The sequence below is a fragment of the Scaptodrosophila lebanonensis genome, unplaced genomic scaffold (genome assembly GCF_003285725.1).
Source record: "Scaptodrosophila lebanonensis strain 11010-0011.00,11010-0021.00 unplaced genomic scaffold, SlebRS2 tig00000061-arrow-pilon, whole genome shotgun sequence".
In the NCBI taxonomy this organism is placed as follows: Eukaryota; Metazoa; Arthropoda; class Insecta; order Diptera; family Drosophilidae; genus Scaptodrosophila; species Scaptodrosophila lebanonensis.
In genome coordinates this window covers 6,844,844-6,857,849 of record NW_022060554.1, presented here as the reverse complement: position 1 = coordinate 6,857,849, position 13,006 = coordinate 6,844,844, and the positions used below count along the sequence as shown (strand labels likewise).

Sequence of the window (13,006 nt, the reverse complement as noted above, 5' to 3'; positions counted from 1 at the left end):
TTTCGAACTAAAATTTTGTAAATACCCCCAGTTAATTAATTATGTGTCCGTATGCCAAGTTTCACTATGATAGACCGATTTACCAAGAAGTTATAGCCATAAATATATTTGCTGCTGCAGCGCTGCTCAAACGCTGCCCGCGGCTGTTGTTGATGTTGCTGTTTGGTTGACTGCGAAAATGCTTACACAGACACGAATAGATGCGCATAGGCATACATACACTCACACAGACGCAATTGCTATGTAAATGTGCAATTATACACCCTTTACGTGAGTTCGAATACCGAGCGAGGTAAAATCGATCATTGAATTTTTTTTATTTTCTTAATTTTTTTTATTTTCTATAATTATTGTAAACATATGTACAGAGTATTTCAAAGTCGGGACACCCGACTTTAGCTTTTTTACTTGTTCTTAACTCTTTTCGATATTGACATTTCCATGAGGCATATTTTATTTCTGTATACTTGTTTTCTATAGAAACATTTTTAATAGAAAGTTAGTTTAATGGTGTTTTTGTATGCCTTTTAATTACGGATATAGGATGAAAAATAAATTAATAAATTAAAGTTGAGAAAAACATTATAATTTACTATGGAATATAGTAAAATTACCAATTTGTTTTTGAAGTGGGCGTATATTAATATTTAATATGGATCAACATTAAATTGAATAAGACGCACTTTAATGACGAAGTTTTACACTTTATTTTGATTTTGATTATTCATATTAAAATCACTAATTGAATATGTTTTTAGAAAAATGTACGTGAGCATTAAATTTAATATGAAAATGTTCATCCGTACTATGCAACTTTTTTATCAGTGTAGTAAATACATATATGTACAAGTATACATGCTATAGCAGGTCAGCAGTAAGGAGCTGAAGAAGCCAGATGACACAGATTGATAAGGTTGAATTGCCAATAATCATGCATACTAATATAAATCATGAATATGAATTTATGAATTCCTGTTCAATTCATGCTTCGCTTAAAACGAGCATCTCCAAAGTTGTTCATGAGATGAATACCGATAGTTTAGTATTTCAAAAGTTAAAAATGTTGTTCACAATTTAAATTCACCAATAAAATAAAATGTACAATGTATATTAGTTTTGGGGGAGGAAGAAGAAGTCGACGCAGACCCCACAAAGTGTATATATTGCTGATGAAGCATGACAAGATGTGTCGACCTTGTCCTGTCTATCTGTCTACTTGTCCGTCTGTCTGTCTGTCCGTATGAACACCTATATTTCAGAGACTGTAGGAGCTACAGACCCTAAACTTTTCACAGAGATGCCTTATGTATGTACCCCTTCCCACACTATAGGGAATTTTTCTTAACGCCGTTCGTTTTATAATCTATATCTTGGACTCTATAAGTGCTAAAGACACGAAATTTTAGTCCCACCTGCCTTATATGAATACGCAGAAAATGTGTTTTTCGGAATTTTCGTCCTTTCCTACTCCCTCGAAATTAGCGATTTTCTATTTTAACTCACGTAATTCTTGGAAGTTTTCAATTAAGCTCGGCAAATACACCCACCTAGTGATTATGTGCCCGTAAGTTATCAGGATAGGCATATTTTAAAGAGAAATTTTAACCTTTAAAGTAATCTTTGCTTGTGCTCAGCAGCTACTACTATTGTTGATGCTCAAGTCTACTCTGCAAATGCTCTCACATAGACCCGCATAGACATAGAGTATGTCAAAGTCTTTAGCTTTGGACTTTACCTTTTCTGGTTGTGATATAATTCTGGCATCAGCAAAGCTTGATCCAACTCTCACCTTAAAGCCTTGATCAAAAATCATAGCCAGACAACTTAACTTTTGAAGAGTTGGGTTGTGCGACTCTGATATGTGATCTCAGCTGGACACCGTCAACCAACTATGTACATACGAAAATACTCTGCAAATACTATCAGTCGGTGCCGTCTAGAAGGGTTTAGCTGATGTTGTCTTTCATTACAAGTAAAAGTTTGTGCTCCATTAGATAGTTTAGATACAGTAAAGTATAAAGGTGTCCGTGAAAAAAATAGTTTTTCGCAGGATGAAAAAGTGCGTATACGTAATTTTCATAACACATTAATAAATAGTCTTACAAAATCTGAAATTAACGATCATCAATTTTATACAGTTCCTTCCGTGATAATGAAAATAACGCTTAGGCGCCCATAGTGGACGGTGTGGTTTCTCCCGGTGTCTCACGCACCAAGGACAACAGTTTTTCTAATTTGCTAATTTGCAATGTGTTTTGATCGAGATATAGCTGTTTCTTCGGCGGCTTGACCATCATGCGCAAATTCGGTGATAGCTTTAAGGATGTGGTAACACCCCTACAAAGTTAAGTGAGTATAGCATTTGATGGCCTACATGAGATTACATTTACTTACTTCTCGTCTCCCACAATTATAAAGGGCAACTTCTCGTTAAAAGCTAGACGGGTCAGTTTGTTCTTGCGCTTGGGAACTACCGCCTGTATGCATATGGCCTTGTATTTGTCCACATTCAAATCGAATACGTGCACTTTGCCTTCTGTGGTTACGGCCGCAAAAACTGTGCTTGAATAGGGCGCCCATTTCACGTCTCCGACCGCGGATCCCAAATCAAATATGAACAGGGGCTCGGCACGCATGTCCTCCCACACTTTGACGCGCCAATCCCCGCTACACGATACGAATATATCGGAATTGAAACGATTGAAGTCGATGCTATAAACGGATAAGTTGTGCGCCTCATATGTCATCAAATACTTGGAATTAAAGGTGGTGCTGCATTTGTAAATGAGGCCTTCTTCAGTGCCAATTAGGAATATTTTTGGCTCGACAGGATGAAATTTGATGCAACAGCCGCAACTTTTAAGATGAACCTTTGTGCCGTCAGGCCCATCGACCAGACCGTTTTCCAGATAGAGCGTAATTAATGTCGTCACCCAAAGCATATTTTGCTGCAGTATCCAATAAAGCACACGACCATCGGAAGACACTGAAAAAAAGTTGATCTCACCGTCCGTCATATCAGGACCCCATTTGATTTGCCACACGAGCTCCTCATGTTTACAATTATTTCCCCTGGAAAGATATAGCGGAGTGCGATAGTTTTCGCGCAAATTGTAGACCGCCACATTTCCGTCATATAGCCCGACCACGACAAGAAAAGGAAAGTGTGGGTGTATGTCGCAGCACATGACGCCGCAATCGGTTTGAACTTCGGAAAAAAGTATTCAAAAGTAGTCAGACAGTCGATGGCGTCACAAACTTACTTATGTAGTCCGGAAAGGATGGATTTTTAACAGTAAACAGGCACAAATAACCTTCGTCTAGCTGTTTCGTGAAGTCATCTAAGGAAGGTTTACATTAGACCATATTCGAGAAAGAGGCAGGGCGTACTTACGCGAGCCAAAGCAAACAGCGAATAGATCGTAATAGCTTGGATTAAACAATATGTCGGTAACGCACATTTTCTTTGTCTTTTCATATTGAAACTTCCAAAGCGGCAGCATATTTCCCTCTCCCTCGCGAAATTCATCGGCCGGATCCTCCCAATAGCGATAGTCGTGAGCAATGTCATTGAATATATTTTGGATTATCATCCGTTCGAGTATCTGCCAGCATTTCAGATACTTGCGGTTCAGTTGCTCGGCTAGTGCGGATTTGTCTTTGAACTTCTTTTGCCGGAGACTGCGTTTGCGGTCCGTATGCTTGGTGGACTGGTCCTTTTGCTGCTCCTCGAAGTCAGCCAAATATGTATCGTATATGACCCATTGCAAGACGTTACTTCCATATTGCGAGCGTGGCGGCGGAATGGTTTGTGTGTCCACATTCTAGAATTAAGATATTGTTTATTTGAGTATACAAGACATTTTTTTGGGTGCGGCCTTACTCGCTTTGGGTAGCTGAAGGTTAGAGCGGCTCGCTCGCAATAATTGAATTGATTAATAAGCTTGCGTTTCTTGCCCGCCGGGGCTGCCATACGCATCTGCTCAGTCGGTTCTTCGTCATCAGCTGCAGCCTCGGCCGGTCCTTCCTCACCTTCCGCCCCATCGCCCTCTGCTGTCTTTCCTTCGTCCTCTTCCTCTTCACCCTCACTATCTTGTTCTTCTTGGCCTAGCTTACCCTCACTTCTCCTATCTTCGTCCTCACCTTCCTCTTGCCCCTCCTCAGCATCCACAGCCTCAGACTCCCGAAGTTCTATAACTGAAAATTTGGGCATTGGCAGTGGATAACCTAAAGAAATAAAGGAAATGAGGCACGTTTCAAAAATTACAATATAATTGTGCTGTCACCAATTTCATCTGATTCCTCGATTTGTCGTCGCGCCTCTTCTGAATCGACGTGTAGCGAATTTCCCGAAAAACTTAATAGTGTGACCGTATTGCCCGGTAATGGAGCTGGAACATATTCGCCTTCCTTGAAGCTGTAAATCACCAGATTCCGAACGATATTAGTATTTGTGGGTGTCAACACCTTTGTTATTTCTTCCGAGAGTTCAGCCTCGGTCAACTCTAATTGATCATCTGGTTTTACTAATTGGCGAGACTTCATCCAGGCATCGAAGTCATCGGCATCACCTCCGCCTTCGGTTTTAACCTTAGATCCTCTCTGTTATAAAAAGGCGTTATTTTTGTCGTTAATTACTGAAAGTTTTACTAGCTTTTTGCATTTTTCCAAACGTCCTTTGAAGTCTAACAGATACTTGACATTACTTTACTTCCACGGATTATTAAACTATTAAAGAATCTTTTGATTGGCATTGAAAATAAACTCATTTAACCCGATCAACTGATTAAAAATAACGACTTTAAAAATGTTTTCCAAATTATTGGGAAAACGATTAAAATACTTATAGTATTTATAAGTTGCCCTTTTATAATTCGCATATGCAATACAAAATTGTCGCCAATCCTAAAGAATAATGATAAATGATGAAATAAAAAACTGTAAAAAACGATGCTTACAAAAGAAGTAAGAAAGCAAAGAGGACCCTAAGAAAGCCGCCAATGTTAGCACTAAGTGTTGTTCAGATTTTTTACCTTATGTAAAAGCTTACCTTTTGTTGCTTGTTCTGCTTTCCATCGCCTTTTGATTTCTTATCCGCCATTGTTGACTAACACTTTTTGCCGCTATTTCTTCTCGCTTGTTTTTAGTAGTAAAGTTAAATAAATATATATATCGTATTGTTCGTTCAATACATTATTCAACTGTATTCATAAAAATTTTGATGCCTTTTGTTTGGGGATTAAAAACTGTATTTTTGACATGAAATTCAAAAGTACACATAAAGTACATATAAAACAAGTAAAATAGCTACATTCTTCTACGCCCATCCGTCTTATTCCTCCATTATCGTGGGTCCACAATTTCCTTTTTATCGTATATTTAAATATAAATTATTTTTCATGATGTACCCAAAAATTTGTGATTTACCATCATTGCTTTCGGGGGATGCAAGCAATATATCGTGGTTTTTTGTTTTTTGATTGAAAAACATCAGAAGTCTAAGCTCGAAGAATATACAAAAACGTGACTAATCTTTTTAACTACTAATCCAAATTGGCTGATAATTCCGACATATGGTAAACATACATATGTGTACTAACATTTAAAAAAAAAAGAGAATAATAATCGAATGTACGCCACCCGCGAGTATTCAAAATTCAACATTCACATTTTCTTTTGAACAGATTTCGCACGTTCTATAACACTCCACAACTTCTTCTGCCTGTTATATACATTTGGCATACATAAATATCATTGGCTTAGTGGATATACAGTCCTTTCTTTCTAAAATCCTTTTTTTTTCAGTCATTTCCAGAATCTCTGGAACCACATACGGCTGTAAGAAGGGACATAGCTTGCCGGCTAGTAAATCATTCCCCATCGGGCTAGGTATTCCTTTTTTATATACATCTTTTCGTCTGCTTATTCTTTAAAATTTAATTAATTAGTTCTTAGTTTCTTTTTTCTGATAAACCTTTTTTTATCTGAATAGCGTATTTTTAAAAATGTTGATTATGCATAGCCTTCCGAATGCCATCCGAATACAATCGAGTCGGAGCCGTTTATTAGATAAACGTAAAGGGCTTTTTTATTTTATTTAGTAAATCAACAAATAGTGCTGTCGATACATATACAAAAACTATGATTTATATTATATATAAAATAAAATAAAGATTTTTGATAATACAACGTTAAATTTTAAACTTAAAAGATAAGAAAGCCTAAGAAAAAGCTAAAAGTTTGTAAAGTATAAAATAAAATAAATAAATAATAATAAAAAACCGCCTTCAAATTTGTTTGATATACAAAGTTTATTATTTTACCAATGACTGATTTATTTGGATTGAAAAGAAGGCTTATGTATTAATAACATATCCATCTAATAACAATTATGATTGACGAAATGGAAGGGGGGACATTATTTTTCATTGAAAATGTTGTTGCTGAGTTTCTTGCAGAAAAAAACCCTTTAATTTTAAGTTAGATTCTTTTATCAGTATCGCCAGAGAGACATTAACACCATATTAATATTTCAACAAACGAAAGTTTTCAAATTTATTGCTTTGGGCCGTTCAGTTAATTGCATTAATTATTCCTTCCCCAAGATTTTGGCCCAGATCATAAAACGAGCTACAAATTAGCTCATTCTACGGTTGTCCCAAAGCTCCGAAATTTCGCTGATAACACTTTTACTATGCGGTCTTAATTATTAGCATTTATTTCTGGTCGTTTGAATATATAAACCAGGTTTTCATGCATGTCTACTGTGCTGTTGTTGTGTTTTATTATTTACTTAGCATTCCTAATAACAGCTCATTTTGTTGTTTATTTATGCGCAAAGTTAACGACTCAATGGAATCTAGTGGCGGTATTTAAACGCGTGTAGGCCTTAGCAGCAAAAAAGTAGCAGACAATACAAATTGCATGCCACAAATGGCCTCACCTGCACTTTTACGCGTGTTGTTAGGATTATGGTGTTCTTTCGGATCCCTCTTGATTAAAAATTACGAGCTCAAAGTGTACATTTTCCGTTCGTTGAGCTTGTTGGAGCTATAGGTCGTGTCGATTTCGAATTTTATGGATCTCAACAAGCACTTAAAGTGGTGAAGCGTGTAGCGCTCTGGGCCTAATGGCTATCGAGCCATATTCCAGGTGGACGGAAAGGTCCAGTGCCGGTAACATTTTGAGCTTACATGACTGGCTAATTGGGCAAGCGTTTGATTTCGCTGTTGTAACTGGTTTGAGCATTTGATTATTTGTATTTTATTAGGGGATAAAAACACGTCGTTTCTTTAGAAATTTTATGAGCAGCGCCACCAAGCAACTTTGTGAGTTTGAATCATCACTTCCTAATTCCGAGCTCATTTATTACAACTTTGTCATCTCACGAAACTAACTAAGCCTCCTTTTATTACTACTGTGCTGCTCTGTATGTTTCTAGAGTTGACCAGAAAATATGATACGATACAATACATTAGAATATGACAGACACCCTTTATTTATCCTTCTTAGAACGAACTGTTCTATTTCCATCATTAATTGTTATGAGATCAATATCTTTAATACTTATGTACAATCAAAACTAAAATTTGGTTGAATAAGAGTTCAATAATTGGGTACAGCATTAGGCAGCTTACTATGGTAACGTCAATCTAATTTAAAGACTTTAATTACAAGGGATCGCATTCCAGGAGAATGCCCTTGTTTGGAAGTTTGGTGAATCCAGTTTTGTATGCATTCGAAAGAACTTTCATACAATCAGTTAGCACAATTATGTAGCAACTCCTCTTGTAATGTTGATCAAGAATATGTGACATAAAAGGGACGACTGCACAGTTAAACCTCCGATCGCTCAACTGAAAGCTGGAAAACTTCGAGTGAAAGGGAACAATTTGAATTTTTAATGGATGGAACAAATTAAGATAGGGGACTGTTTTTGAAACACAAAAGAAAAAATCAATACACCAAGCAAATTAATTTCTTTCCTGTTTAACAGAATTGTTAATTTGGATGTTGCTGTTTGCAAATTATATTAAATTATTTATTTTGTGCTTTTCATTGTCGCTGCGCAAATTTGATTAAAAACTGATTTCCTATGAAAATGCAATCAGAAAAAGTCAACACACAGAAAGCAATAAAAAGGGAGCCGAAAGTTCAACCACAATTAATTAAATCTGCAGTTAATTTTATTGCCGGGCGGAAGTGGCTGCACCAACAAAAGTAGTGTAAATGAAATTATAAACAACGCCAAACGGACATTGCATAGTGAGAGAAAAAAATCAGCGTGGACTTTAATATGTTGGCATAAACGTAACGAAGCTCGTGCATTTATGGCATTTCAAATAGTACGTAGTATGTATGTAGGACTATGTATGCATGATTTTCATTTTCATTTAAACTGCCGCTTGCAACTCGAAAAACTTCATTTATTTTATATGCTCTCTGCGAAAAAAACTAAATTAATGTCAATCCCAGCTGAACGACTGACACAGTTCCAAGTCCGCTGCACACATCCAGCTCAAAATGGAGTGAAGTGGCACTGAGAAATAAATTATGAAAAAATTATTGCAATTAATGCTGCGCATGCATGAAATATGCAGCAATTGCAAAATTGCAAATAATTCATGAGATACTGCAAAATGTAAATAAATCTGAAAATTGCATAGCAATTGGGCCTTAATGTGCGTTTTGCGGTTAAGCGAAATGACTTGATGGCATTGAATTGAATAAAACATATAGATTTATATGGTATATTAATACATATACTAATAATATACAGTACTTCATACAACTGCATAAACGATTGACGAAAGTGTCAGAACGATTCGAATATTTACTTACCAAACAAATTGAGTGTGGTGAGCAATATGCTCAAAAATTAATTAATCATGTAACCATGGAAAGCAATCCAAACTACATTCAGCTGCAAAATTGAAAAGCTCTCTGCAAATCAGGCCAGAATTTACAAGTATAGTCAAGGGAAACCTGTTTCTTACATTTAAAGATTTGTCAACTTCATTAAAAAAACAAGCAAAAAGGCTAAAGTTGGGTGTCCCGACTTTGAAATACTCTATACATATATTTAAAATAATTAATATTTATAACAATTAAAAAAATGAAGTAAATTAAAAAAAAAATTTTAATCGATTTTACCTCTCTCGGTATTCGAAAGACGAATTCAATGCCTACTTATTTTCGTTTGTCGAAAATGTTTATACCCTGTACCCAAAGGGTGAAAGGCTATACTAGTTTTGTGCGAACAGACAGAAGGAGGCGTGGCAGACCCCCAAAAGTATATATATTATTAATCAGGATGACAAGCCGAGTCGATACAGCCATGTCCGTCTGCCTGCCTGTCCGTCTGTATGAACGCAAGGATCTCAGAAAGTCTAAGAGCTAGAATAACCAAACATGGCATCCGCATTCTTCTGAGCCCGAAAAAGGACGAGTTTGTTCATTTTTTCTGATCCACCCCCCCCCCCCCCCCCACCTATTAACGATTTTCTATAACTCCCGTAATTTGGAACTTTAAACTAAAATTTGGTAGAGCTCTGTCGGCAGCGCTGCCCGCAGCTGTTGTTGTTGCTGCTTTGGTTCAACTTTGTGCTGCATACATACACGCATATAAACACGCATAGGTACGTGATGTTAAAACTGAACATAAACATGTATTCTAATTTAATTTAATTAATTATTTTAATTAATTAATTCATTCATTTTTAAAAAAAATTTTTTTTTAATTTTTTTTTTAATTTTTTTTTTTTTAATTTTTCCTTTTTGTGGAGAGTACAGGCTATTTTACTGTCGGGCTTGCTCGACTGTAGCGTTCTATCTTGTTATTTGTTATCTTATTTATGAAGTTAATTGTTTTTATTAAATACAAAAGGTTTCAAAACAAACGATGAAAATATGGTCTTTTTTTTGTAAGTTTAGTACCCAACCTAAAAATAATGGATTCGTAGATAAAGCTTCTAAGCAGAATGGAAATTCAAAAATATAATCATGCATACAAAATGGGACACGTCTATCAAATTGAAAATGTGCAAATTGCAATAGCGCAATCGCCGAATTTATTTGATTCCGCATCAGTTCAATTCTCGGACAATGCGTCATTGCCAAAGGAATCAACCCAACATATCTCACCAGATGTTTTTAATTCTAATGAGCTTGCACAACAATAACTCAAAAACTTATAAATTTAAAATTTTTTATTACCTCAATGTCACAAATCACCCATTCAGCATAGATTTTTCGTAATAAATTAATTGTGTGAACACGGTTTCCACCATTGCGACTATCGAAGATAAATATGCATCGAATTCGTCTCTCACTATGAACACCAAAGTAAGTTAACATCGCAATGCGAGTAATTCGGCTTCAGCTTCGTCTCAGCGCATACTGCATATGTTTATACCATAAGGGATCTTATCGTACAAAATTTTGTGTCCCTAGATATTATAGTCTCTGAGATCCATGTGTTCATACGGACGGATATAAAATAATACGGATACCAAATAATATTAATATACTTAATTAAAACAATAGTATTTAATTTAAAAAATAAAAGAAAAATGTAATAATGCGAACTTATAACGTCGACACGTTTCTACTTTGGATATAGGCTGAAGTAAAAGTGGCGTGCACTAGTTGGGAATTTTAAGTGAACCATGTTTCAAATATAAACATCGATATATCGATTGTTTTCGGTTCAAAGTTTGTTGGTTTATTGTTCCCGTCGATATTTCAATACAAATCCCTCGATTTTTGTTGTACTAGAAACAACGGTCTTTCGAATCTTAGGAAACTGAGACCAAAAATTTTGTGCGCAATTTTAAGTAGTTTTTATTGAATTTCAAAAATTCACAGCATCATTATTTTTTCGATTTTTGGCATAAATAATATGTATTTGTTTCCCCCGGAAAATGAAATTTATAATCACTTTGGATTTTCTTTATTGGAAATGAACGACCCAAATAGTATTTAGAAAACATATATTTCATTAATGTTATGAATTGTTAGCAAGACAGTTTTAAGACAAGATAGAACGCAACAGTCGAGCAAGCCCGACAGTAAAATACCCTGTACTCTCCACAGAAAAGGAAAATTAAAAAAAAAAAATTATTTAAATAATTTGATTAATTAATTAAATTAAATATAAAATATTCAAAACATGCATACATAAGTGCTTATGTACACTTTCAATAGAATAAATTTACATCCGAATCGTGTCTCTGCATGTTTATATGCGTGTATGTATGTAGCACAAAGTTGAACCAAAGCAGCAACAACAACAGCAGCTGCGGGCAGAGCTACAAGCAGAGCATGGGCAGCGCTTTTATTTATGGCTATAAGTTTCTTCAAAATTGACCTATCATCATGAAATTTGACATACAGACACATAATCACTAACGGGGTGTAGTTACCAAGTTTCGAAATTCCAAGAATTATGGGAGTTATGGAAAAAAACACGAAGTGTGGTGGAGTGGGGGGTGTATGTAAAAAAAAAACTTCTCCTGCCTAGGGCTCAGGGGAACCTGGATACCAAGTTTGGTCACTCTAGCTCTTGTACCTTCTGAGATCCTTGCACTCATACAGACAGACGGACATGGCTATATTGACTCGGCTTGTCACCCTGATCAAGAATATATACTTTGTGGGGTCTGCCACACCTCCCTCTGTGTGTTACATACATACATTCGCAAAAAACTATTATACCTTTTCACCCTTTGGGAACAGGGTATATAAATTAAGAAAATTAAAAAAAAAAATTTATCGATTTTACCTCTCTTGGTATTCGAACTCACGTAAAGGGTGTATAATTGCACATTTACATAGCAATTGCGTCTATGTGAGTGTATGTATGTTTATGCGCGTCTATTCGTGTCTGTGTAAACATGTTTGCAGTCAACCAAAGCACCAGCATCAACAACAGCTGTGGGCAACAAATATATTTATGGCTGTAACTTCATGTTAAATCTGGGGTATCGAGGGTAACTGGGGGTATTTTCAAAATACCTTCAAAATGCCTCTTGCTCTTAAATTCTCTGAGATCCAGGTGTTCATACGGGCAGACGGACGGACGGACATGGCTATATCGACTCATCTTGTCTTACTGTTTCTGGATCCATTTCCAGATTTGTCAAGGGAATATACATATAATTTGTATCCATCAGCTTATTCTTGGCTGATCCCAGGATTGGAAAGATCATGATGTCGGCATTTATTCCTAAAGCATCTCGATCGTTTGGATTACCAATTACTACAAGTAGTTTAGGAACTATTTTATTTTTATTGATATATGCAAGATTGGTTGAACATAAAAGTGTCACTGCGGTTTTATTATAATTACGTCCATTTCAAAACAGAATGTTTCAATGTAGAATAGTTTGCATTGCAGAAACGTCAAATATCTTGTAAATTGAAATAGCAGCCTGCACAAACATTTTCTACGGCTCAATATATTGATCATCGACCATATATGGAAGGGCAAGCAAGTCGATTTTTCCTTTCAACAATTTCGCTTAGTTTCCAACGGCATGTTCCCATCCACCGAATGCGTAACATTACTCTGCAATTATTGCATTAGCCATTGCGTGCGTCTGCCTGCTTTCGATGTTGCATGCCACTTCAAGTTGCATGCAAAGTATTACGTTGTAAGAGAATAGCTGGCCATGCCAAAATTCGAACAACTACAAGTCATAATCGGCGCTTGCCACTGCCCGTAAAAATCGCGTGCTATTCTGTACTCGTATGGAACCTGTTCTACATGCCTCATAGATGAAAAGCAAGCGTTGCATGCCCTGCAGATTTCTTTGGCCGCATTTGACCTTCGCCACTCTGGCTTGATTGCAACATGCAATTTGCTTGCTTGTTGAGTTCTGACATGGCTTACTTGCGTGCTTTCCCTTTTTTCAGGTGTGGAAATTCCTTATCGAAATGTTGCCGCCGCGGTGAATACACTTAGGTGAGCATTTTGACAAGTAGTGGCAGATTGGCGTGCATTTTA

At 36.2% G+C, this 13,006-nt stretch overlaps 1 protein-coding gene across 1 annotated transcript; it reads right to left on the bottom strand.

Annotated features, from left to right (window-relative positions):
* Window positions 1-2,040: 2,040 nt before the first annotated feature.
* On the bottom strand, window positions 2,041-5,194 carry LOC115624733 (dynein intermediate chain 2, ciliary-like). The gene is made up of 7 exons (XM_030519559.1): window positions 5,051-5,194; window positions 4,287-4,602; window positions 3,884-4,227; window positions 3,395-3,824; window positions 3,264-3,341; window positions 2,395-3,208; window positions 2,041-2,337 (listed from the first exon to the last, which is right to left on the bottom strand). Exons 1-7 carry the CDS (start codon window positions 5,099-5,101, stop codon window positions 2,166-2,168), a joined length of 2,205 nt encoding a protein of 734 aa, XP_030375419.1. The 5' UTR covers window positions 5,102-5,194; the 3' UTR covers window positions 2,041-2,165.
* Window positions 5,195-13,006: the final 7,812 nt, after the last annotated feature.

Bases quoted from the DNA above. Each gene is read 5' to 3' on its own strand.
- LOC115624733 (XM_030519559.1), bottom strand. From the start codon at position 5,101: ATGGCGGATAAGAAATCAAAAGGCGATGGAAAGCAGAACAAGCAACAA. The intron at 4,603-5,050 runs GTAAGCTTTTAC...TTTTTATAACAG, and splicing joins AGCAGAACAAGCAACAAAAG to AGAGGATCTAAGGTTAAAAC. The intron at 4,228-4,286 runs GTGACAGCACAA...TTATTTCTTTAG, and splicing joins CGAGGAATCAGATGAAATTG to GTTATCCACTGCCAATGCCC.